Below are 27547 nucleotides of genomic sequence, written 5' to 3'. Positions count from 1 at the left end.
AAAAAAAAAAATTACTTGTCGGACATAGATAGGTATCATGACTCTCATCTAACTTATTCTAATAGTAAGTCGGCTAAGCTAAAGGCCTAAGGCCATTTTTTTTTCTTTTTTTAAAAAAAGAAAGATTAAATTGTTGAATTATAGACGTGTCTCATTTACTTTAATTAGACCAAAAGTATGAAACGCTGGAGACCTTCTTTTAGACATGTCCTACTTTATAGACGTGTCTTTTTTTTTTTTTTTAATAGATAAGATGTGTCCTTCTTTCAAATAAGACAAAGACTCATTACTTTAGTCATAGACGTGTCCTCGGTCCTCCAAAGGAATGTTTTGTTTTGGGATAATTATACTTAACCTCTCTGATTTATCTACAGTGTGGCGATTTACCCCCTAATGTACTAAAATTGGTACATGACCCCCCCGAACTTGCCAACATGTGGCAAAATCAACCTTCCGTCCAATCGACCGTTCGTTTGGACGAAAAATTGGTCACATGCAAGTCACGTGACCATTTAAGACAGAGACTCTCCCCAAGTCACGTGACTTGCACGTGACCGATTTTTTCCGTCCAAACGAACGGTCGATTGGACGGAAGATTGATTTTGCCACACGTTGGCAAGTTCGGGGGGGTCATATACCAATTTTGGTACATTGGGGGGTAAATCGCCACACCGTGAATAAATCAGGGGGGTTAAGTGTAATTATCCCTTTTGTTTTAAACAAAATTGTGTGTTTTTATCGAAAGAAAGAGAACAAAAAAATGTCGTCTTCAACCTGTGGTAGTAGCTGGTGACTGGTTTTAAGTTAAGAAACCAGTAAAAAAATGGCAGAACATGGTGTGACTCATGAAGCTCGATCCTCTTGAAAAATATTTGCCCCTTGATCAATGAATTTTTTAAGGTAGGCAACTAGGACTTTCGAAAAAAAAAAATTCCAAGAGATGGAAAAATTTTTGGGTGGTGAGAGAGGCATTTGACCCCTCTCGACCCCCCCTCCCTCTGCCCTTGACCACATGTGAAGAAATTCTCCTCCCAAAACAGTAGAACTCTTGTCCTTCATCCTCCTTCTCATATACTCAATTCTCACATCATTGGCTGAGGCATTATCGATTGTAATAGTGAACACATTATCAATCCATCACTCCATCAATGAACTCTCTATCATTCTTCCAATAATTTCACCCATATAATTGGAAATTAGACCAAACTTGAGTATTTATTTTATTTTTTTTTTATGCATTGTCCAATCAGAATCTATGAAGCTAGCAGTAACACATACATAGTTTATATTTTGCAGGGATGTCCATGTATCGGTAGTGATGCAAACCCTTTTACCACTCAAAAAAGCCTTCAACCTAAGCTTTTCTTTTTCATATAGTTTTATGCAATCTTTTTGTGAAGTAGAGAACACGCAAAGAGAGAGAATGAGAGCAACATATTTGAAATTAAAAATGCCAAGAAAGCAAAACAATTTCATGCGGCAGATTTGGAGAGAGTTCTGACAGAAACTAAGATGGAGAAAGAAATGCTAAGCTTGCTGGAGAGCCGTTTTTGTGAAAGTTCCCTAAATTTTGGAGAAAAAATAGAAATGATGAGTTTGTTGAGGATGCTCTTACATGTGGTAGAAAAGTACGGTCACCAGACAACTACCAAGTAGCTGATGAAAAATTATGAAGAGAGAGAGAGAGTGTGTGTGTGTTTGATGCATGTGTAAGAGAGTTAATGGTGTGGGTTACAACAGTCAGATGGATGGCAAGTGAGGAATTTAATGTGATGCTCTAAATTTCAAATTAAATGGATATTATCTATTTTATAGTTAGGATTTAAATTTAATACATCTAATAGTGTACATGATTTCACATTATTTAAATTTTTAAAAGACATCCCAACATTGACTTCGTATACACCGTTAGATGTACCAATTTTAAATCATAGCATTTCATTTGAAATGAATAATCTCCATTTCATTTAATGAAATGGAGAGGATCATCTTCCACACTGGATAGGGAGCGCAAGATATGACGGTCTCGATCTTTTACTTTTCAATTAGATTTGAACACAGCCCTGGGTTTTGGTGTCACGTTGTTTTTGGTTTGGTGATTTATGATGAGTCACAATAGGTGCCCCGCCGGGGTCTGCTGCCCACGATGGGTTACAAGTGACCTAATGGCAGGTCACATTATTGGATCTTGTGAGGTATATTCTAATGTGTTATTTGATATAATATTAAATAAACTAGCTGTTTTCTTGTTCCCTTCCCCTGTTTCATTGTTGAAACAGGGCCTTGCTTGTATTATAATGTGCTATTTGATATATAGGTTAAACTATTACTTCAATCCTTCAAATGTTCTTGTTGAATCCAACCGAGAAATGCTAAGTTTCTCAATTTTCTCTTCAAATAGTTAGTTCGAAAATGATGCGTCGTCATCCCATTTGATCTATCGTTTTAGTAAGGTAGATTTTTCAGATCGATATTGCATAGTATTAATTATTATTTCATGTTTTATCTATTATTTACTTACATCTTATGAAAACTTCAGTGTGCAAAGGGTTTCTGGAAAGGATAAAATTTACAAATAACTTTTTTCACGAGGTTACAAATGACCTTCATGTTGAAGTTACGTTAAGGGGATTAAGCACCTACTTCAGAATTGAAGTATGGGTCATAATTTCTTTTTCATTGAAGGTCAACACCCCTTAAAATTTTGAAATATTAATAGATTTCTAGATGGCTCAATATCAGAAAGAAATGCCAATTTTGTTCCTCTTATCGTTCCCCTCCCCACCCCACCCCCTTTTTTCTGAAACTTGAAACATTGAAGATGCTGAGCATTGAGTCAGATTGTAAAACATTGTAAAACACTTGGCTTTCCATTCTAATATTCTTTATTGGCAATCACTTCGCTCCATTAATCTAGTATTCTTTATTGCATGAATTGTAAAACAAAAGGATCTAGTTGAGTTAATCAGACCTGCAGGTGACTTTTTGTCAGATTAAATGGAACAGTAACAATAAATTTTTGTTTATGGAGATGTTTTAAGTGGTGATGTATGTTGGTTGGTCACTAAATTACATTGTTTGGCACTAATTATTGTGTGTGTTAAATCACTACTTGTTCCAAAAGCTTAAGCTAATAGGAAGAGGTAAATTTAATCGCTTAATCAATATTTTAACACTCCCCCTCACGTGTGGGCTCAGACTTTTTTTTAATAGGTAAGGCCCAACACGTTGATTATTTAATTGAAATGAAAGGTAAATGACGGAATCAAAGTTCGAACTTAGAACCTTTAGCTCTGATACCATGTTAAATCACCACTTATTTCAAAAGCTTAAGCTGATAAAAAAAATGTAAATTTAATCACTTAATCAATTTTTTAACAGTTTGAATGGAATACTTCTAATGTAACCGGCATGCATAGCAATGAACTTTTGATAAAAGGAATTTCTTAGTGGGGAAAACTCCTTGATGCTTCACATACGTACTGCTTGAATATATATGATCATCTTGATATCTCTGTATGTATTACTTAAGATTGTTAATTGCTTCATAAAATGGTTGCTTGGTCTTGGTTGGCAATAGTTGACGTTGGAAACCGGACTGATGCGTGATTGGGCTGGTTCTTGGGTTTTGTCAGTGGTTGGGTGAATATTTGTTTTAACCTATATGCATGCAATGATATTTTATTCTAGTAGGTTATGGTTTTTCGTTTGAAGTATTTAGTTTAGAATTTCTCTATTATAACCTCTCATTACTTGGAAACAATTCTTTCTTAATTCCTTTTTTTTTTTTTTGCATGTTCTAACTTTTAAATCATCTAATAGGGTCGAGGACTTGATATTGCTTAGAATTGTTATCAGGACAATTATAACAATGCAAGAAACTCTACTGTAATGTTTGTTTGAGAAAAGAAATATAGTATATATATATATACCACCATACTAGGTTGTAAAGCCTATAATTAACATATATTATATCTATTTCTTTTCCTTCTCAACAATTTCATTTTCTCCTGTTTTTTCTTGTACAAGGTTTGCAGGTTTTTAATTTCAATAATATTAAGAGTTCAATTTTGTAACGACCTAGGAAAAAATGCTACCAACATCTGTGCTTTCACTCTAAAATAATTAGTAAATTTGGAGTTTCCTTTGAATCACTTATAAAACACAGTTTTACCTAGTAAGTAACCAATGTAAGACTTAGCACCCATGAGTATCTTTATAAACCACATGTTCACTGTATGTGGGTTATTCATCTTTTCAACATAGGACCGATGTATTACAACACCCCCTTATACTCCCGACATCCTTGTTAGGGCCACGTCATGCGCTGTTGATGGTACCACATGGCATTATTAAGGGCTCCAATACCATTTGTAACGACTTAAAGAAAAATTGTTAGCCATGTACATCTGCGCTATTACCCCAAAAAGACTAGATAATTTGAAGCTTTCTTAGAATCACTTTTAAAGCTCAATTTCACCTTATAAGTAAACAATGTTGGACCTAAACCAATGAGTGCCTTTATTGTATGTGAGTTACTCTTATTTTTCTAATATGGGACCGAGTTGTTACAGATTCGATGAGGACTCAATTGGAAATAACAATATAAAAGTTGTACCTAATGGCTTGGCTTTTTCTATCACAAAGTTCATTAATGCAAGTGGGGCTAACTACTTGAAGTGAGCTAATATTGGTTTATGTGTATGTACACTTTTGTTTTTGGATGAATAAAATCTTTATTTTGATCTATTAAAAACATTGCTCTTATCGGATCCCTTAGGAATTGTGAGAGTTGGGTTGAAAAAATGAAATAAAACTATAAATAACTTACTCCGAGATAACTGGCCGGCCGGGTTGTTGTACTGCATGCCATTGTACTCCAAGTGCTAACAGCTTATAGATGGCATCTTTACCCTGAAAGGTGCAATTATGTAGACTGCATGGCATCTTTACCCAGAAAGGTGTATATAGTTATATATGTAAATTGCATGCCTTGATTAAGTTGGTTTTTAATTCCCATGCTCGCAATGCAAATTTAATTGATGAATATGGAATTTTACAAGAACTACAAAAACATGGAAGTCCTGATATAGTCATGGCCTTAGTTGGTGACAAAGCTGATCTTCAAGAGAAGCGAGAAGTACCAGTTCAGGCGAGTGCAGTATTTTTCAATTTGACGCATTCTATATGCCCACAAACTAACATTCATTTTTCTATTATATAAGAGAAATGATCCCTACACTCATTTCTCACAACAGCGCCACAACAAGCTGACGTGGCTGGTAATATTTTATTATTTTTTTTGTTTTGTTTTGTTTTCTTTTTATAAAAAAATAATAAAATATTACCGATCACATCAGCTTGTTGTGAGAAATGAGTATATGAGTCATTTCTCATTATATAATACATCCATTCTTCATCTTACAGGATGGCATTGACTATGTGGAGAATGGAATGTTTTTAATTGAGACACACTACAAAAAAACATTTTTTTTTTTTTTTTTTACCAAGGTTTAGTGATGTGTAAGAGCTTCTGACACGTCCCTAAATGTTAGTGACGTGCCATTTGGGACGTGTGTTACACGTCACTAATCATTGCGTCAAAATTGGGTATTTATTGACGTGTCAAATAGTGACATGTCACTAACTTTAGTTACGTGTCAGAAACGTGCCAATGTTTAACACGTGATTAAATTTAGTGACGTGTTGATTTTTTGACATGTCAAAAACGTTAGATTTTGTGTTTAAAAAAAAAAAAAAAACAGAACAGAACTGTTTTCTATAAAACCAAATTCAACTTAACTTAAGATGTTCAACCAAAACGTGAATAGAAGCACACATGTCGAGAATGAGTAACTTTACATTTTTCATTGGAGTCTTGGGGTTTTCTTCCTCACTCCCTCCTCAATCCCATTACCTTTCTTTGAATCTTGAGCGGGCTGCAGGTATACAAAAAAGCAACATGACAACAGTAAGAACCATGCCAAACTAACGGGAATTTCAAATTTGTATAACATTTTTATAATCCTAGCAATCTCTAAACTTCTCACCTTTGTGATTTGTTTTCCTGCAGGTTTGTCATCATCTTCAGAATCACTCTCCTCATCCTCTGAAGTCTGAACTATCACTTTCATCTTGAGCAGTTCAAATAACAGGGCCACTACATGAGAAAATGAACTCAAAACCCAAAATATGGGTCAGATAGAATTGGCCCGAAGAAAAAATCCATAACAGGACGCAAACCATATTCAGGTTTATCTGGCAGATTGAACACATGAAACAATAATAAATAATGTTTAACAAAATAAAATTTAATAAGAATAAAGTATAATAACCTTCACAGCTTCTACCATCCTTTGCCAAGCAGAAAGAGAAGTGGTATCGCCTGCAATATACAAATAATACTTGTTTACTCTTCAAGAAAGAACAAACTGTTGTAAAAGGAAACAGTTTAATCCAATTAAAAAAAAAATCAAATCTTCATTAATATAAAAAATACATACCGTTTGTCTTTTTTTGGCGGACGGCAAGCTCTAATGCGAAAAAGGGAGACAAGAAAGAAGAAAGAAAAAGCAGGGGGGAAGAGAAAGAAGAAGGAAGCAGAGAAGAAGAGAATAAGAAAAGCGGCGTACGCGGGAGGAGGAAGAAAAAAATTTGGGTGGAAAAAGAAAGAAAAAATGAAAAGGGAGGCAGCTGGCTCGCACCTTCCCGGTGAGGTTTCTTGACGTGTCAAATTGCCGCGTCACTAATTTTTGACGTACCAAATTAGCACGTCACTACACTACAATAAATTTGATCATTAGCGGCCACATTATTATCGGCCAGCTCATAGTGGCCGCTAATGATCATATTATTAGCGGCCAAACACAACTGGCTGCTAATAGTTGCCACAATTTGTAAACTATTAGTGGCCACCTAATTGTGGCCGCTACAATTGGACGCTAATACACAAAAATATTAATATTAGCGTCGAAATTTGAGTCGCCGCTAATAACTTGGCGGGGAGTTGCAGGAAACTCCGGGAAACTATTAGCAGCAACTAATGTCGCCGCTAATAATATATATTTTTTATTTTATTTTATTTTATGATTTCAATAGCGGCCACTTTTTTATATGGCCGCTAATAATATTTTTAGTTTTTTTTCCTTTTCGTGTTTTTTTTTTTTATGTTTTCAAAATTTTCATTTTTTTTTAAAAAAAATATATCTTTTTCATTTTTAATTTTTAATTTTTTTAATTTTTTTAATTTGTCTGTAAAAAATAATTTTTTTTTTTCGAAAAAATTGGTTTTTTTTTTAAAAAAAATAAGTTAATTTTTGGTTTTTCTTTCAACTAAAAAAAAAATCATTCTTTTTTCTTTTTCTTTTTTTTTTTTTTTAAAAAAAACTAATAGAAAACTAGTTTTTCATTTTTTTTTTTTTTTAAAAAAAATTGTTTTCATAATTAATGCACTATGGTCAAGCAGATGGTTTATCAAGATCGGTCGAATGATCTATCGATCATATTGATTGATCACGATTGATCGGATGATCTATCAGTCCTATTGATCGATCACGATCGATTGAATGATCTATCGATCCTATTGGTCTATCAAGATCGGTTGAATGATTTATTGATCCTATTGATTGATCACGATCGATCGGATGATCTATCGGTCCTATTGATCGATCACGATCAATCGAATGATCTATCGATCCTATTGGTCAATCAATCCTATGGATCTATCATGATCGATCAGATGATCTATCGATCCTATTGATCTATCATGATCAATCAGATGATCTACCATGATTGATCGGATAATCTATCGATCCTATTGATCTATCATGGTTGATCAGATGATCTATTGATCCTATTGATCTTTGATGATTGATCGGATGATCTATCGATCCTATTGATATATCATGATCGATTAGATGATCTACCATGATTTATCGGATAATCTATTGATCATATTGATCTATCATGATCGATCGGATGATCTACCATGATTGATCAGATAATCTATCATGATCGATCGGATGATTTACTGTGATTGATCGATGATCTATCGATCCTATTGATCGATTGGATGATCAATCAATCTTATGGATCTATCATGATCGATCAAATGATCTATCGATCCTATTGATCTATTACGATCGATCAGATGATCTATCGATCCTATTGATCTATCATAATCGATCGGATGATCTATTGATCCTATGGATCTTTCATGATTGATCGGATAATCTATCGATCCTATTGATATATCATGATCAATCAGATGATCTATCATGATCGATTGAATGATCTACCATGATTGATCGGATAATCTATCAATCATATTGATCTATCATGATCGATCGGATGATCTATCGATCTTATTGATCTATCATGATCGATCGGATGATCTACCATGATTGATCGGATGATCTATCGATCCTATTGATCGATCGGATGATCAATCAATCTTATGGATCTATCATGATCGATCAAATGATCTATCGATCCTATTGATCTATCATGATCGATCAGATGATTTACCATGATTGATCAGATGATCTATCGATCCTATTGATCTATCATGATCGATCGGATGATCTATCGATTCTATTGATCGATCGGATGATCTATAATGACTGATCATATGATTTACCATGATTGATCGGATGATCTATCTGGATTGATCAGATGATTTATTGTGATCGATCAGATGATCTACCATGATTGTTTAGATGATTTATCGATCATATTTATCTATCATGATGGATCGAATGATCTATCGATCGTGATAGAGTTTGATCGATCAGACTTGACACAGTGAAGATTCAATTGAACGTCCGATCGATCATAGTGTAGTAGACTGATCAATCATGATAGAACAATATGATCGATAGACCATCTAATCAATCATAGTGCATTCATTAGTTGAATCAATCGTTATATATAAATTGAAAAAACATTAAAAAAAAAAAATTAAATTTAAAAAAAAAATGGAGAATAATCTCAGTTGATTAAAATTTTATTTTACGTTTTGAAATAAAAATATAAACTCATTTAAAAAAAATAAATATTATATTTAATTCTTTTCGTTTTTTTTTTTAAATTATTAACAGAATTTTTGTCATACATATAAAAAAAAAAAGTTTTAAATTTTTAAATCTTTTAGTTTTTAATTTAAGTTTTATATTAATTAGAGCTTTTTTTTTTTAGAAGGGGGGTGTGGCCGTGTGGTTGGCCCGCGGGACACAATTTTTCGTGTCCAGCACGCGGCGCGCCCCTGTTTTTTGGAAAAAAAATTTCAAACTCCTTTTTTTTTTTTTTTTTTTCCTTCTTTTCTCTTCCTTTCTCCCTGACCTGCCCTTTCTTTCTTGTTCTTCTCTTTTCTTCTTCACTTTTCTTTCTCCCGACTTCACATAGAGTGGGTTTGAGAGAGAGAGTGAAACAGAGAATGAGAGGGATCGAGAGAGTGAGAGATTGGAAGAGAGAGAGAGATGCCGAGAGAGGGAGAGTGAGAGATCGGGAGACAAAGAGAGATCGACGGGAGAGATAGATTTTAATTTCTGCAACCAGCACTGCGCAACGAAAGAGAAACCGAATCGGTCATGGAAGACGCTTCGAAGAGAAAGAGAGAACTCGAAGCCGCAGTGCTCGACAAGGTCGGGGAGGTAATCTCAGCCATAAAGAACGCCAAGCGTGTCGACCAAGTCATTTGTGCGCTTCACTCCCTCACCGTCCTTCTCTTCCCTCTCGATTATCCCTCTCTTCTCGCAGGTCATTCCTGAGCTCTCACCTCTCCGCTTTCGGCTTCCTCATATTTCTCGGTTGTTTGGTTGCTCGGAAAATGTAGGAAAGAAAAGAAACTTCCTTATTTTTTTTTATTTCTCATTGCTTTTACCGAGTCTACTTCGGAAAATTGGATAAGTAGATGTGTTTTGCATTTCGCTGGTAACAGAACAGAAGAAAAAGTTCTTATTATGTCTGTTTAAGTGGAAAATGGAATCAGGAGCTAAGATATGTTAAGATTAGTGGATGGATAAGCTATGTTCTTGGGAAATTTGTCAAAAAAGCATTGTTATTGGGAAATTTATATTTAACCGTGAGCCAGAACAACCTATCCTTTTCACGAACAAGCTAGTGAACGGTCAATGATTTAATGTTTACTTTGATTTTGTTTCATTTTTGTTTTTGTTGAATTCTTGCAAAATTGACTAATTTTTTGTATGTTCTGGAATTGTAGGTAGTATTGATCAGCGGCATAGAGACCAGGTCTGTGCAATTTGTACATATAACTTTCAAAAAGTTGTGGATTGTGATCATGTTCTTGAAAGTTCCAATTTTTCAGTTCTTTTTGTTGCTCTGTTTTCTGGGGGTGTGTACAGGTCCTTAGTGCCACTTGAAAGATTTTGAATATGTGATGGATTGGCAAGATACCAATTCCATATGTTGATCTTTGTATTTATAGAAAATAAGGATTTACACGTGAACTCTCTGTTGGAGAGTTTGAGCTAAAGTAAATTACATTTGAATTTTGAACTTACAGTAATCTATGCTAACTAAATACAACAGCTGATGATTATCTTATTTTTGAATCTCTTGATAATCTCTGAATAGAATCCGAATGTGGTGTTACATTTGTATGTGATAGAAGTGATAGAGTTTCAGCTGTATTGAAGTTCTCATGTAGTTGGGCTTTTGGAGATGATAGAGTTGCAACTGCATTCAATCTCTCATGCAGTTGCGCCTTATGTGGGGAATCATTATCTGCACGTGGTGAGTCTATTGATGATAGAGGACTTATGTTAACAGCCCCCCTCAAGTTGATAGGTGGTGCAACAACTAGCAACTTGGACTTGAGAGTGAGAAACCGTGCAGAAGAAAGGCCTTTGGTGAAGATATCTGCAATTTGATCATGAGTAGAAATGAACCGAATCGATATGTCTCGATTGATGACCTTTTCGCAGACAAAATGATAGTCCACCTCTATATGTTTTGTACGTGCATGATACACAGGATTACTTGCCAAGGAGAGTGCACTAACATTGTCACACCAGAGAACTGGTTCAAGAGGAAGAGAAACATGGAGATCTTTAAACAACATACGAAGCCAATATAGTTCAGTGGTGGCAATAGCTAAAGAGCGGTATTCAGCCTCAGTGCTGGACCTGGAGACAACCGGTTGTTTCTTCGCACTCCAAGAGATCAAGCTGGAGCCAAGAAACACTGCAAAACCGGAAGTAAACCTACGATCATCTGGGTCACCGGCCCAATCAGAATCACAAAAAGCATTCAGTTGTATAGAGGATTTAGAATACCATATGCCATGATCAATAGAACCCTTTAAATAGCGGAGTACACGCTTAGCTGCTGAGAGATGAACATCTGTGGGAGAATGAAGATGCTGGCAAAGTTGATTGACAGAAAAGGAAATCTCTGGTCGAGTCAAAGTGCAGTACTGCAAAGCACCTACAACATGTCGATAAATAGAGGGATCATCTAGAGGAGTACCATCATAGCGGGATAATTTGGAAGCAGAAGAGCATGGTGATTTGGCTGGTTTTGCTCCATCCATATGAGTTCGTGTGAGTATATCAGTGATGTACTTCTTTTGACAGAGATGGAGTCCATGAGAGCTACGGCTAACTTGAATTCCCAAGAAGAAACTAAGAGAACCCAAGTCCTTAAGAGGAAATTCTTGCTGTAATTTACAGATCAGAGAAGCAAGAGCCAAGGGGTGAGTACCTGTAAGTATAATATCATCCACATACACGAGGATGTAAATCTGCACTGCACCAGAGATTAAAACAAATAGAGAATTGTCCACAAGTGATGCTGTAAAGCCAATATCAAGGAGAAAAGTAGATAGGCGTGTGAACCAAGCTCGGGGAGCTTGTTTTAAACCATAAATAGCCTTGTGAAGACGGCATACAGCATCAGGTTGGTTCTTGTCATGGAACCCTTGAGGTTGTTCCATATATACCTCTTCAGCTAAGTGACCATGAAGGAATGCGTTTGACACATCCAATTGGCGAATGCTCCAAGAAAAGTAAACTGCAAGTGACAAGATAATGCGGATGGTAGAAGGCTTGATCACAGGACTGTAAGTTTCCATATAATCAACACCACATTGTTGATCAAAACCTTTAGCAACCAATCTGGCTTTAAATCTTTCAATCGAACCATTGGCTAGCTGTTTAACTTTATAGACCCACTTGTTACGAATGATATTCTGAGAGAGAGGTCTAGGACATAAGGACCATGTACCGTTAGACATTAGTGCATCATACTCAAGTTGCATTGCTACCTGCCAATGAGGGTGATGGACAGCTTTGCTATAGCATGTTGGTTCAACTTCCTGCAGAGTGGTGTGATGGCAAGAAGTGGATACTTGGTGGTTTGAAAGAGTTTAAAGTCAGGAAATGTTTTGGGGCGGAGAGAGCCTGTTTTAGATCGTGTTACCATAGGGTGTGATGAGGAAATAGTAGAAGAAGGAAGGGTAGAAACAAGATCTAATGAGGATGGAGAAGGAACTTGTATAGCAGGAGGTATTGAGATGATAGGAGAGGTAACAAGAGAAGCTGCATCCGGGAGTCCAGGAGCAGAATCTGAGGGTTGGGCAGGGGCAGCAGGGACTGAGATGAGAGGAGAAGTAATAGGAGAAGCTGCATCCGAGAGTCTACGAGCAGAATCTGAGGGTTGGGCAGGGGATATGGGTGCTGATACAGAAATATTAGAAGGAGAGACAACAGGTATAATTGGAAGAGAAAAATTAATAAAGAAGGGAGAATCACCTGCAGCATGGAGCTTGGATGGAAGATGAGAAGAAGATGTATCCTTTGCTGGAAATTTAGTTTCATCAAATATGACATGCCTTGACAAATACACCTTGTTAGTTATTGGATCCAAACATTTATAACCTGCAAAACTATATCCAAGAAAAACACAAGGTTTGGAACGATACTCGAGTTTGTGATTAGTATAAGGACGAAGAAGAGGAAAGCATTGACATCCAAAAATTCGTAAAGAGTGATAATCAGGTTCTTTGGAGTGAAGTTTGGAAAAGGGAGACTTATGGTCTAGAATGGGAGTTGGTAGCCGATTAATGATATGGACTGCAGTAACAAAAGCATCAGCCCAATATTTGTTGGAGAGAGATGAATGAGCTAAGAGGGTTAAACCAGTTTCTAAAATATGTCTAAGTTTTCTTTCGGCAAGTCCATTCTGTTGGGAAGTATAAGGACATGATTTTCTGTGAGTGATGCCATGTTTAGCAAGAAAAGATTGAAAATGGTGAGAGATATATTCACCTCCCCCATCAGATTGAACTTGTTTAATTTTAGTAGAAAACTGATTTTCAACTAAAAGTTTGAACTGGATAAATTTGGTTAGGACTTCAGATTTTAGTTGTAGAGGATAAATCCAACTGAACCGAGAGTAATCATCAATAAATATGACATAGTATTTCAAACCACTTACAGAATATACAGGAGAAGTCCAAATATCAGTATGGATTAATTCCAGAGGATTCACAGATATAAGAGAAGAACATTGAAAAGGAAGCTTTTTACTTTTGCCCAATTGACAAGAAACACACACAACAGCTTTATTAAAATCATAAGAAGAAACAGGTAATTGTTTGTCGCGAACAACACGATTTACGACATCAAAAGAAGGATGTCCCAAACGAAAATGCCACATAAGTGAAGAAGTCTTAATTCCTAGAAAAGCAGTAAAGGTCTTGGCTCGTGGGAGCTTATTCTTTCCAAGCAGCAATGGATACAACCCATTCTCACTCTTCCCTTCCAAGAGTATGCTGTGTGTCCGAAGATCCTTAGCAAAAAAAATGAGAAGCAGTGAGAATAAAATAGCAGGAATTATCAGCACACAACTTTTGGATTGAAAGAAGGTTAGAAGAAGCCTTAGGACAATGGAGAATATTTTTAAGGTGCAAAGGAAATTTGAGAGAGTGTAGGAGAGTGGAACCAGTATGCTCTATAGTCAAATTTGTGCCATTGCCAACTGTGACAGCATCGGTGTTCAAGAAGGGTTGCTGGTCCTGGAAGTTGTTGATGTCACCAGTAATGTGAGCATTAGCTCCACTATCAGCAAGCCATTGCTGATTTTCCAAAAAGGAATTTGTGTGAGCCACCATAGCAGCAAGCTGAGGAGGAGGGTGACGACCTTGATAGGAGTAGTCCATACGATGGAAACAGTCTAGAGCATTATGGCTAAGCTTACCACAAATCTGACAAGGAATGCGGTCAGTAGAGGAAAATAAATTTCCTGAGATGCCTTGAGGAGCTGCGGATGTGGAATCAAGAGCACTAGTGTGATGTCCAGATTGCAGCACAGGAGTATGTGGTGAAGCTGGAGACTGAGAAAAGTTTCGGGAAGGAAACCTGTGCTGAGAATATCTCTGTGGTGGAGGAAAACGAGAGTGCTGTGGATTGAACCGAGATTGGAAGCCAAATCGAGCCTGGGAAAGCCTGGGAAGAACCTCTGGACCTGCTGAAAGTGCGGTTGATAGGGTTCTGTTTTTGGGAAAACAGAGCAAAAGTAGAAGGATCAGGGGCAGCAGCAGCAGTTCGTTGTTGTTGAGTCAACAACATCTCAAAATTCAGCAATTCATCAGAGAAGTCATCAAAACTGGGTAGCTTGTCTCGGGTAGGAAGAGAATAGGTAGTAATGAAGGTGTTGTAAGAAGGGTTAAGACAATTCATCACAAAGGCAATCAAGTCTCCATCTGGAATGGATTGATCGACTGCAGCAAGTTGGTCGGCTGCAGATTTGGCAGTTTGCAGATACTCGGGGCATGAGATGGTCCCTTGACGTAAACTCTGCAACTGTTGCTTCAAGTGAGAAATCCTTGAACGAGACTGCGAAGCAAATTTGCTGGCAAGAGCAGTCCACACCTGTCGAGCGGTATGCAGTCCATAGACAGTAGACAAAACCGAATTAGACAGAGTCATAGTGAGCCAACTGAAGATATGTTGATCCTTGCGAGTCCAGACTGAAAATGCTGGATTGGAAACTTCAGTTCCATCGGAGTTGGTGATAAGTTTCGGTGGGCATGGTTCTGTACCATCAACAATGCCCATCACTTCATTACTTCGTAATGCAGGAAGCACCTGGGTAGTCCAACGCAGATAATTGTTGCTATTCTCAAGCTTGGTGGTCATGGTGGTGGGGAAGTTGGGTAGGGAAAGGGTGGTCGAAGAGTTGGTGAAAGTGTTGACAATACCGGAGGCCATTGAAACTGGAGAAAAGAAAAAAAAATAAAAAAAAATGACGTTTGTCTAGAGAGGCTCTGATACCATGAAAGATTTTGAATATGTGATGGATTGGCAAGATACCAATTCCATATGTTGATCTTTGTATTTATAGAAAATAAGGATTTACACGTGAACTCTCTGTTGGAGAGTTTGAGCTAAAGTAAATTACATTTGAATTTTGAACTTACAGTAATCTATGCTAACTAAATACAACAGCTAATGATTATCTTATTTTTGAATCTCTTGATAATCTTTGAATAGAATCCGAATGTGGTGTTACATTTGTATGTGATAGAAGTGATAGAGTTTCAGCTGTATTGAAGTTCTCATGTAGTTAGGCTTTTGGAGATGATAGAGTTGCAACTGCATTCAATCTCTCATGCAGTTGCGCCTTATGTGGGGAATCATTATCTGCACGTGGTGAGTCTATTGATGATAGAGGACTTATGTTAACACCACTGTCCCTTCAGAAGAAGAGAGGAAGGAGTGGTGGCAGGCGTTCTACCAAGGTGCGGCCTAACCAACATTAGCTCGGGTTCTGTTACATGATAATGTGATTGCCTCGTATTTATATTGTGTTGCGCTTATATCATGATCAAGAAGTGATTGGATGGTGTGTCTGTCTATCTCTGGCTTTACAAGCTCATCTGTTTGCACATACGCTCGTTGCAGAAATTAAAGCCTATAAAATTAGGTTATAGGAACCCATGTCAATTTTGTTAGTTGGTGGCTCATCTTGGCATAGTGTATTCTCTGATTTTGCAGTGTTCTTTGTATATGTTAATTGTTATTTATGCTAGAATTGCTAAATTTATTTGAACTTTTTTGATAAAACAGATCAATATGCCTTGCAGAAGTCTAAGTTGCTGTAGAAATTGGAGCCTTATGATGGGTTCTGTTAGTTGTTGCTTTCGTATCAAGGATCCTGATCTTGGAGAAAATTTAGATACAACCAGTCATGGAAACTGCATCTGCCCTAAGTGCTTCATTAGTAACTTATTCAACAAGGTACATTTAGGGGATTCCCTCTAATTCTCTATTTGTTTCCATAGGAATATCAATTAGCAAAGAGGTTCATAGATGTATATTATTAAGGAATAACAAGTTAATTACTGTATTTAATCTGCAATAGAGATTAGAATCTTTGATTGTAATCTTTAGATTCTAGTCAATTGCCATTATGTGTAATCACATATTTGATTTGTATATACATTCAACCATGAGCAACATTAGAAAGTGCTAAGTTTTAATGGGTTAATTTCCTTCTCCATTGTGCTCTGGTTTTCTATACATATATCAGTTGTTAAAATTAATGTGAAGCCTTGTGAGTTGCCTTTCTTGTTTTGTAGGCTAGCTTTGGGAAAACAGTAGCATGATATGCATGAACCGTAATGTTTAGTTGCAAAATTTGGAGGAAAATAAATCCATATGAGACAAACTAACTAAGCCTTTAGGATACTGTTCAAATTACTTGTTGCACCTTAAGACAATTAAGCAGTAAATCAAACTATTAGCTTGTTTCTGGGCCGTGAATATATATGCTGCATATATTCTTAGAGAAATAGTAATGTTTCTTCAAGAGCTAGCAAAAGAAGGAAACAAAACCACTAATGACTCATGCTAGTGCCCCCTTAAACTCTATTCTTGTCTTTCTTGCTCAGGGTTGATTGTGAGCTTGTTATCATTGACTCCCATTTAATGTAGAAAAATGTGCGTAAGTTGCAAAATGTAATATATCTTCAATTTCTGCAATTGCTTTTGATAGATGATGCTACTTCACAGGCAATATTAGGTCGCAGCCCTACAGGAGTTGGTTATTTTTACAATTTGAGTGGATCACTGCACCTGATTGAACTATTGTACATGTTAATGTTGAATGAACATAGTGAGATTGTGTGTTGCTGACGGAAACTGGTCATTTACAGCAGAATGATCTTACTGCTTTTTGATTTTTCAGGATAGTTTTGGAAGACTGCATGACAAGGGATGTAATATGTTTATCAAGATTTTTGTAATATGTTTGTTATTTTGGGGGATATTGTTCAGCAGTACTGAATGACAAAGATATATATATATATATATATATATATATATATTCATTTTTTAATAGTATTAGTTGCATATAGAGATTTAATTAATGCAGTGAGAATGAATAGATCTGAATTTTTTTAAAAAAAAATAATAATTTTTTTTCTCCATTTTTTAATAGTATTAGCAGCTACATTTAGTTAAAATACTCAAGTATTATTAGCGGCCACATATGTAGCTGCTAATAGTCTAGTATTAACGGCCACATATGTGTGGCCGCTAATAATACTAGAGTATGTTAACTATTAGCGGCCACATGTGTGGCTGCTAATAATACTAGAGTATTTTAACTATTAGTGGCCACATACGTATCGCCCCTAATAGTCTAGTATTAGCGGTGACTTTAGACTCAGTTAACAAAAAAATTGCGGCGGATAAAATTATTTTTAGCGGCCACCAAGTTCGCCGCTATAAAACAATTATTAACGGCGAGTCAAAAAAGTGGCCACTAATAGTCTTTAGCTTCGGACTATTAGCGGTCACTCTTTAGCGGTCAAATTTGGCCGCTATTTATCAATAGCGGCCAAAATAACATTATTAGCGGCCAAATTTGTTGGCCGCTAATAAGCAAACACTACAAACAAAAAAAAAAAAAGGTGTTTTGAGCCCTTTTTTTAAAGCCGTTTTAAGGCCTTAAAACGGCTCAAAACATTTTGAGCCATTTTTTTTTAGCCGCTTTCAAAATGGCTCAACATATAGCGTATTAAAATCTCGTTTTGAGCCGGTTTGAACTAAAACGACTCTAATTTGAGCCGTTTTAATTAAAGCGACTCAAACCAGTTTAAATCACTTTTTAAAACGGCTCCAATTAGTTAGAGACGTTTTGTCAAAAACGGCTCAAACCGGTTTGAGCCGTTTTGGTAAAAGCGGTTCAAACAAATTTGAACTGTTTTGGACCAAAACGACTCTAATTAATTGGAGCCGTTTTAAGAACTATAAAACGACTCTAAATTTTTTTAAAATAATAATAATAATTTTTTTAGAGCCGTTTTAGAGTCCTTAAAACGTCTCTAAATAAAAAAATTTACAAAAAAAAAAAATTATTTTGGAGTCATTTTAAAGTTTCTAATACGACTCTAAATAAATAAATAAATATATATATATATATATATATATATATATATCAAAACCCCTTTTTTAGTACACTACATCCGATAAGCTGGACTAAATGGCTACAACCAAATTGCTGGAAATCAGCTTTATCTTCTAAGTAATAGGCTATTATCATGGACATATAGCATAAATCAGGGACAACATCTTGGGAAAGTATTCCCCATAATCATCAAAGAAAATGAATACATTATCCAATAACAAGATTTTTAACTCAAAACTATTCTAATTCAAACATCAACCTTCTGAAAATCTAGAACACTGACAGTCATACCAAACATCAAATGGAAAAACAGGGGAACCGTTCAAAACCTAAATGTCAGTTACAAAAAAACTCGACTGAGTTTTTTTCCTCGTGCTCTTCTTCCTTCTTTGCAGCCTTCTTTGTCTTCTTCTTCGGCAACTCGGGCTTCGACTTAGCAGTGCTCTTCTTCCTTCTTGGCCGCTCGCTTGGCCGAGCTCCTGGGCTAGTCACCATCGTTGGCTGCAACTCGAGCTTCGTTGGGTCTTGCTGCTTGCCACTTTGTTTCTTGGGCGCCATAAGAGAGACAATGAAAGAAAGCCTCTCTCTCTCTCTCTCTCTCTCTCTCTCTCTGATTGTGTGTGTCTCTCAGTTGGACGCTCCCTCTGTTTTTCATCTTTCTGGGTTCAGGCGAGAAGAGGCTAAACAAGAAAGAAGAAAGAAGAAAGAAGAAAGAAGAAAAAGGAAAAGAAAGAAGACAGAAAGAAGATGTCAGTTTTTGCGTGGGGCTGCCTGTACCTTTTATAAGAGAAAAGGAAATAAAAAAAGTTCAAAAATTTTTGAACGAAAATATGAGGGGGCGCGGGACACGAAATTTTCGTGTCCCGCGCCCCCTCTCAAAACGACTTGGAGTCGTTTTGGAAGAAAACGACTCCAAGTTTGAGTCGTTTTTGTAAGAAAACGACTCTAAGTTAGAGTCGTTTTCACCCAAAAGGGCTCCAACTAAAACAATCTAAAAAAGGAAAAAAAAAAAATTAAAACAATTTTTTGTTTTAAAAAAAAAAAATTTAAATAAACAAACGAAAGAAAATTAAAACAAGTTTTTATTTATTTATTTTTTTGTATAATTTTTTGTTATCTTTTATATATATATATATATATAAGTTGGAGCCCTTTTGGGTAAAAACGACTCTAACTCTAAGTTAGAGTCGTTTTCACCCAAAAGGGCTCCAACTAAAACAATCTAAAAAAAAAAAATTAAAGAAAAAAGGAAAAAAAAAATTAAAACAATTTTTTGTTTATTTATTTTTTTGTATAATTTTTTGTTATCTTATATATATATATATATATATATATATATATATATATATATATATATAAGTTGGAGCCCTTTTGGGTGAAAACGACTCTAACTTAGAGTCGTTTTGTAAGAAAATGACTCTAACTTAGAGTCGTTTTGTAAGAAAACAACTCTGACTTAGAGTCGTTTTCACCCAAAAGGGCTCCAACTAAAACAATCTAAAAAAAAAAAAAAATTAAAGAAAAAAGGAAAAAAAAAAATTAAAACAATTTTTTGTTTAAAAAAAAAAAATTAAATAAACAAACGAAAGAAAATTAAAACAAGTTTTTATTTATTTATTTTTTTGTATAATTTTTTGTTATCTTATATATATATATATATATATATATATATATATATATATATATATATATTTATATATATATATATATATATATATTAATTTTAACAATTTTATGAAGGGTATTTTTATCATTATGGTGAATATTAACATTTTTTGGTAGTTTGAGGGGGGTTATTTACACAATTGGTATTACCACGATCGATCGTGGTACGATCTATGCGATCGATTGTGGTAAGATCATGTGATCGATAGTTGTACGATCTATGTAATCGATCGTGGTAGGATCTAAGTGTGATCAATCATGGTACGATCAATGTGATCAATTGTGGTAGGATCTAAGTGTGATCAATCGTGGTACGATCAATGTGATCTATCGTGGTACGATCTATGCGATCGATTGTGGTAGGATCATGTGATCGATCGTTGTACGATCTATGTGATCGATCGTGGTATGATCTAAGTGTGATCAATCGTGGTGCGATCTAAGTGTGATCGATCGTGGTACGATCAAAGTGATCGAACGTGGTACGATCAATGTGATGGATCGAGATACGATCAATGTGATGGATCGTGGTACGATCTATGTGATGGAACATGGTATGATCGATCTAAGTGTGATCAATCGTGGTACGATCTTCTAAGTGTGATCGATCGTGGTACGATCTATGTGATAGGTCATGGTACGATCAATGTGATAGGTCGTCGTATGATCAATGTGATAGGTCATGGTATAATCTATGTGATGGACGCTATGTGATCCATCGTGGTAAGATCATGTTCCATCGTACTTTCTATGTGATCGATCGTGGTATGATCATGTGTGATTGATCGTTTTAATCAAAACGGCTCAAAATTATTTCAAGCCATTCTAACCAAAACGGCTTTTAAGTAAAACGGCTCTAATTAGAACCCTTTCAAACAAAACAGCTCAAAATTATTTAGAGCCCTTTTAAAAAAGCGGCTCTAATTTGAGCCGTTTTAAGTAAAACGACTCGAATTATAGCCATTTTAACCAAAACGGCTCTAATTAGAGCCGTTTTGTTAAAACGACTCCAACAAAAACGACTCAAAAAGCCCTTTTTTTTGTAGTGAAATTTTTTGTAGTGCTAATTCTTGACATGTCAAATTGACACGTCACTAAAATAAAAATTTAATTTTTATATATATATATATATATATATATATATATATATATATATATATATATATATATATATATATATATTAATTAGTGATGTGTTAAATTTCATTATGTCACTAATAATTTAAATTTAAATATTTTTTTTAAAAAAAAAAAAAATTTATGTTGACTTAAAATTTAGTGACGTGACAATCTTTGACAAGTCACTAATTAATGACGTGGCAAATTCTACATGTCAATAAATATTTTAGTGACGTGCCACTTTTTGACATGTCACTAATTAGTGACGTAGCAAAGAGTGGATTATTGTAGACGCATAAAAAAATGCTACCTTTTTTTTTTATTATTTTTATTTTTTTTTTTATTTATGTAGTGACATATGCAAAGACGGCATATAATATAAATCAGCTGTTTGAGGTATTTTAGACATAGACATTTTATAAATTTCTGTTTTTGTTACCAGCTGCATGTTAGCAAGATACACTACATACAACTCAGAACGGTTGAGATTGACGGTAAATTCTAGAAGTGCTCTCTTCTTATTATTGGTGGTGTGAAGAGGATGCTCTCTATATACAAAATTTTGTATTTGTTACCTTATAGGGCCATGGAGCACTTGCTTTATATGACACATTATGTTGATGACATACTATTTTGGAAAACTATCAAGTCTATAATATGCGTAGTCTATGGAGTCCATAGTTTTTAAAACTGAGCATTGTTCCTTGTTTTGGCAGGAAATTGCCAAGCGGCTACCCCGCCCTCCCGCTTCATGATATGGGAGAAGTTTGAAACTGAATCAACTAAGAGCTGCTCTAGTTGTGGGAGCCCTTTCTTTATCTGCTTGAGATATTCAGCTTGTGTATATTGCGATATATATAATTGAAACTTTGTTACTATTTGCCCTGCTTCTCAGTTCATCCTTTCAGTCGAGCTTTAAGGTTCGAAAACTCAATACAAAGATTGAACAGGACAAGGCCATAAGAAGGGATCCCACAACAATGTAGTGGAAAGTTTTAGCTTTAACTGTTTTTAATTTTAAGGGTTAAATACATAATTGCTTTATGTGGTTTGCAAACTTTCTTTTTTGCTCCTTTAAGTTTTCATTTTTATCATAGATAGTATATGTGGTATGGGAAATGGTACTTCCGTCCATTTTTCCATCCAAAACTAACTGCGTACATGCGCGACATTTGTCCATGTGGCATACCTTAGTACTAACGTGGCTACCATAAAATTTTTATAAAATTTTTTAATTAGAGTCGTTTTAGGGACCCTAAAACGGCTTTTAAAAAACTAATGGTTTTTTTTTTATTGAAAAAAAAAAAAAAAATTAGAGCCGTTTTAGGGTCTTTAAAACGGCTCCAATTATTTAAGGTCGTTTTGTTACAAAACGGCTCAAACCAGTTTGAGCCCTTTTTACCAAAACGACTCCAACCATTTTGAGCTGTTTTAAAAAGCGGCTTAAACAAGTTTGAGTCGTTTTAATAAAAACAGCTCAAATTAAAGTCGTTTTAGGTAAAAAACAGCTTATTTCAGGTTTTTAATACTTGATGTGTTGCCCCTTCTCATAACGGTTAAAAAAAAAATGGCTCAAAACATTTAGAGCAGTTTTAAGGCCTTAAAACGGCTCTAAAAAAAAATGGCTCAAAATACTTGATGTGTAGACCCTTTTTCTTTTTTCTTTTTTTTTTTTTTTTTTTTTTTTTTCTGAAACTTGAACATTAAGACGTTAGATTGTAAAACACTTGGTTTCCAATCTAATATTCTTTATTGGCAATCACCTCGCTCCATTAATCTAATATTCTTTATTGCTAGTTGAGTTAATCATACCTGGTGACTTTTTGTGAGATTAAATTAATGTAACAGTAACAATAAAGTTTTGTTTATGGAGGTGTTTTAATTAAATGGTGATGTATGTTGGTTGGTCACTAAATTACATGTACCATGTTTGGCACCAATTATTGTGTGAATGGAATACGTCATTGAAACTGGCACGTAGCAGCGAACTTTTTGATAAAAATAAGGAATTTCTTAGTGGGGGAAAACTCCTACTTGATGGCTTGGTACTCTTGGTTGGCAATAGTTTACGTTGGGAATCGGACTGATGCGTAATTGGGCTGGGTTGTTTTTGGATGAATAAAATCTTTATTTTGTTTTTGGATGAATAACAGCAATTATCTTATATTAGTTGACTTTCTTATGTTTAAGGAAAATTTTATGAAAAATATTAAAAAACTTTTCATAGTAGATGCCTTATATTTAGACGAAGGGGTTGAGAATGAACAGCAATTCTCTATATATATATGTCTACTATTCATTTCCAATCCAATATTTTAATCAAAAAAATTATTTAATTGATAGAGTAATAAAGTGGGAAAGAAAAAAAAGTAGAAAAGAGAAAAAGAATATAATTAGAGTAAGAAAGATTATTAATTTGATATAGAGAAATATAAAAGAATCTATTGTGAAGTGTTTTTTTATAAGGAAGTAAAAAGTAGTATTGTTTTCTAATTATAGGAAAAATGATTGGGAGACTACTGCTTGTACTCTTATAAATGCATCTTATCCTAAAAGATGCAATTATGTAGACTGCATGACATCTTTACCAAGAAAGGTGTATAGTTATGTAAACTGCATGCCTTGATTAAGTTGGTTAACGTTATTAATTCCCATACTCGCAGTGCAAATTTACTTTTCCAAACAATTGATGAATATGAAATTTTATAGGAACTGCGAAAACATGGAAGTCCTGATATAGTCATGGCCTTAGTTGGTAACAAAGCTGATCTTCAGGAGAAGCTGGAAGTACCAGTTCAAGTGAGTGCAATATTTCTCAATTTGACGCATTCTATATGCCCACAAACTAACATTCATTCTTCTATTATATAATAAATCCATTCTTCGTCTTGCAGGATGGCATTGACTATGCGGAGAAGAATGGAATGTTTTTTATTGAGACATTTGCAAAGACATCAGATAATATAAATTAGCTGTTTGAGGTATTTTTGACATAGACATTTTATAAATTTCTGTTTTTGTTACCAGCTGCATGTTAACAACATACACTACATACAACTCAGAACGGTTGAGATTGACGGTAAATTCTAGAAGTTCTCTGTTCTTGTTATTGGTGGTGTGAACAGGATGCTCTCTATATACAAAATTTTGTATTTGTTACCTTGTAGCGCCATGGAGCACTTGCTTTATATGACACATTATGTTGATGACATACTATTTTGGGATACTATCAAGTCTATAATATTAGTGGGGCCTGGGCATAGGCTTGTCTATGGAGTCCATAGTTTTGAAATTCTTTTGCATTTGGAAGACTGAGCATTGTTCCTTCTTTTGGCAGGAAATTGCCAAGCGGCTACCCGCCCTCCCGCTTCATGATATGAGAGAAGCTTGAAACTGAATCAATTAAGAGCTGCTCTAGTTGTGGGATTTCTTTATTTGCTTGAAATATTCAGCAAATAACTTGCTCCGAGATAACTGGGTTGTTGTACTGTCATTGTACTCCAAGTGCTAACAGCTTATGGATGGCATCTTTTCCCTGAAAGGTGTAGTTATGTAGACTGCATGGCATCTTTAACTAGAAAAGTGTATAGTTATGTAAACTGCGTGCCTTGATTAAGCTAGTTATTAATTCCCACGCTTGCAGAGCAAATTTTCTTTTCCAAACAATTGATGAATATAGAATTTTATAGGAACTGCAAAAACATGGAAGTCCTGATATAGTCATGGCCTTAGTTGGTAACAAAGCTGATCTTCAGGAGAAGCGGGAAGTACCAGTTCAGGTGAGTGCAATATTTCTCAATTTGACGCATTCTATATGCCCACAAACTAACTAACATTCATTTTTCTATTATATAATATATCTTTCTTCGTCTTGCAGGATGGCATTGACTCTGCGGAGAAGAATGGAATGTTTTTTATTGAGACATCTGGAAAGACGGCAGATAATATAAATCAGCTGTTTGAGGTATTTTTGACGTAGACATTTTATAAATATCTGTTTCTATTACCGGCTGCATGTTAACAAGTTACACTACATACAACTCAGAACGGTTGAGTTTGACGGGAAATTTTAGAAGTGCTCTCTTCTTGTTATTGGTGGTGTGAACAGGATGCTGTCTATTTACAAAATTTTGTATTTGTTACCTTGTAAGGCCATGGAGCACTTGCTTTATATGACACATTATGTTGATGACATACTATTTTGGGAAACTATCAAGGCTATAATATGCATAGGCTTGTCTATGGAGTCCATAGTTATGAAATTTGGAAGACTGAGCATTGTTCCTTGTTTTGGCAGGAAATTGCCAAGCGGCTACCCCGCCCTCCTGCTTCATGATATGGGAGAAGCTTGAAACTGAATCAACTAAGAGCTGCTCTAGTTGTGGGAGCCCTTTCTTTAGTTGCTTGAGATGTACGTTCAGCTTGTGTATATTGTGATATATATAATTGAAACTTTGTTATTATTTGCCCTGCTTCTCAGTTCATCCTTTCAGTCGAGCTTTAAGACTCAAAAGCTCAATACAAAGATTGAACTGGACGAGGCCATAAGAAGGGATCCCACAACAATGTAGTTGAAAGTTTTAGCTTTCCCTGTGTTTAATTTTAAAAGAAAAGCCTGGCATATTATAAGCCCTATGATAGTATGTATGTACTTCTCCATGTTCTTGCAGTTGACCATGTAGGCAAGGGCGGATTTAGGGGGGGGAGCGGGCAGGGATGCCCGCCCCTACATCTTTTTTTTTTTAAAAAAACAAAAATATATGAGTATTTAAGTCCATGCTTACTCTTGTCCCTAGAAATTTAAGTTTAATCAACCAGCCTAGCCCTTCAAAAAAAAATTAAGTTACCTCAAATTTGGACTAATCTCTCACAATTCACAAGTTCAATACAAGTTACCCAACAACACTTTTTCACCTAGCAATAGCCCAAGAGTACAGCCGTATAAATGCATAGTATTTTTCTCTTTGTACGGCGGCTACACTGATCTAAAGCACTACTAATCTAAAGCAAACAATGAAACAACCATTTTCCCTATCTTTTTTTGGGAAACCGTTGCTGCTGCCGTTGGTCTCAAGAAGTTGGCTCTTTGGCCTCTTTTGCTATATTTCTTTGTCTAATGAATTGCTGATGGTGGTGACGTTTGCAAACCCTGGTGAGTCTGTCTGTCTTGTGTTCGTAAAGTCGTGGTTGTCTGCTATCTTCTTCTTTATTGATGAATATGGTTTGCTTTCTGCTGCTATCTTCCATCTTTTAATGATTTATAGTCCGTATGATGGAGTTAAAATAATGGTCTTTCTCAAATTCTCAAAATACAAAAAAAAAAAAGAAAAAGAAAAAGAAAAGAAAAGAAAAGTAAAAGTAATGGTCTAAATCTAATCGAGATTCGTGTCATCAGACTCATTATTGTCATGGAGTAAAAAGTAATGGATATTTCAGCTTTGGCCTTTGTGTGGTGTGTACTGTGTAAACTAGACTAACTAGTCTTTCACTTTGTCCGTGTACTGTATAAACTAGATTAACTGTTCCTAAGTCTTTCACTTTGTCATATGTGAAATTGATAGATTGACTAATCAGAGAGTCTAGAATGGTTGAGTAATAGGCTAGTAGTCTAGAAGAATATAATTTTTATTTTATTTTATTTGAATAATCAGTATATAGACTAGCCTTGTAGAATAACCATATACTGTAAAGACTAATCTAGTAGATTCTTTGAATAATTTTAATATTGTCCATTTGTAGTATATTCATGAATTTTAAAAAAAATTTATGCTAACAATATTTTTGATTATATATTTTTTATTTATGTAATTGATTGACTATTATTTTTTAGAAGTAAAAGCTTGCAAACTAATAGCCACAAATTCCATCCCCTAAATTAAAGTCCTCAATATCCACATAACAATCGCATTGCATCAAACTAACAATACTCAATCCATGAGATAAAACAATTCACAATTAAACGATTACAATCCAACTCCAAATATTTAAAAGCACATAAAAAGTTTTCAAACATAATAAAGTTTAAACATCAATATCAACCAAATTTCAATACATCAAACACAAATAAGACGTCTTACCAAGTCCTTGTGAGCTTGAACCATATATAAGAACTCCCATATTCTCAAATTACAAGGGTTTTGAACCATTGTATCATCTGAAAAAAGATTAATAAGATTTAATCTTATCATGAATTTTAACATGATGTATAACAATATAATATACTTTGAACAACAAATATATCAAATAACTAAAGTATGCTTAATTTTCAAGTGTGCATAACATGGTAATAAGTTAGCTTTTTCCATAATACAATACCATTTTAAAAACA

At 35.0% G+C, this 27547-nt stretch overlaps 1 protein-coding gene across 1 annotated transcript; it reads left to right on the top strand.

The window, feature by feature from the left end:
• Window positions 1-4883: 4883 nt before the first annotated feature.
• Window positions 4884-25852, top strand: LOC133863015 (ras-related protein RABF1-like). Its single transcript, XM_062298986.1, has 4 exons — window positions 4884-4961; window positions 24909-24998; window positions 25097-25183; window positions 25517-25852. Exons 1-4 carry the CDS (start codon window positions 4941-4943, stop codon window positions 25553-25555), a joined length of 237 nt encoding a protein of 78 aa, XP_062154970.1. The 5' UTR covers window positions 4884-4940; the 3' UTR covers window positions 25556-25852.
• The last annotated feature ends 1695 nt before the right edge of the window (window positions 25853-27547 follow it).

This window comes from Alnus glutinosa, chromosome 3 (assembly GCF_958979055.1).
Source record: "Alnus glutinosa chromosome 3, dhAlnGlut1.1, whole genome shotgun sequence".
NCBI classification, from domain to species: Eukaryota; Viridiplantae; Streptophyta; class Magnoliopsida; order Fagales; family Betulaceae; genus Alnus; species Alnus glutinosa.
Note: the sequence above shows the minus strand (reverse complement) of the source record. Positions and strands in the feature narration are given on the sequence as shown.

Excerpts from the sequence above, each read along its gene's own strand:
- LOC133863015 (XM_062298986.1), top strand. The coding sequence starts at position 4,941 with ATGGCATCTTTACCCAGAAAG. Across the intron at positions 4,962-24,908 it reads TGGCATCTTTACCCAGAAAG|GAACTGCAAAAACATGGAAG; the intron begins GTGTATATAGTT and ends AGAATTTTATAG. Across the intron at positions 25,184-25,516 it reads ATATAAATCAGCTGTTTGAG|GAAATTGCCAAGCGGCTACC; the intron begins GTATTTTTGACG and ends TTGTTTTGGCAG.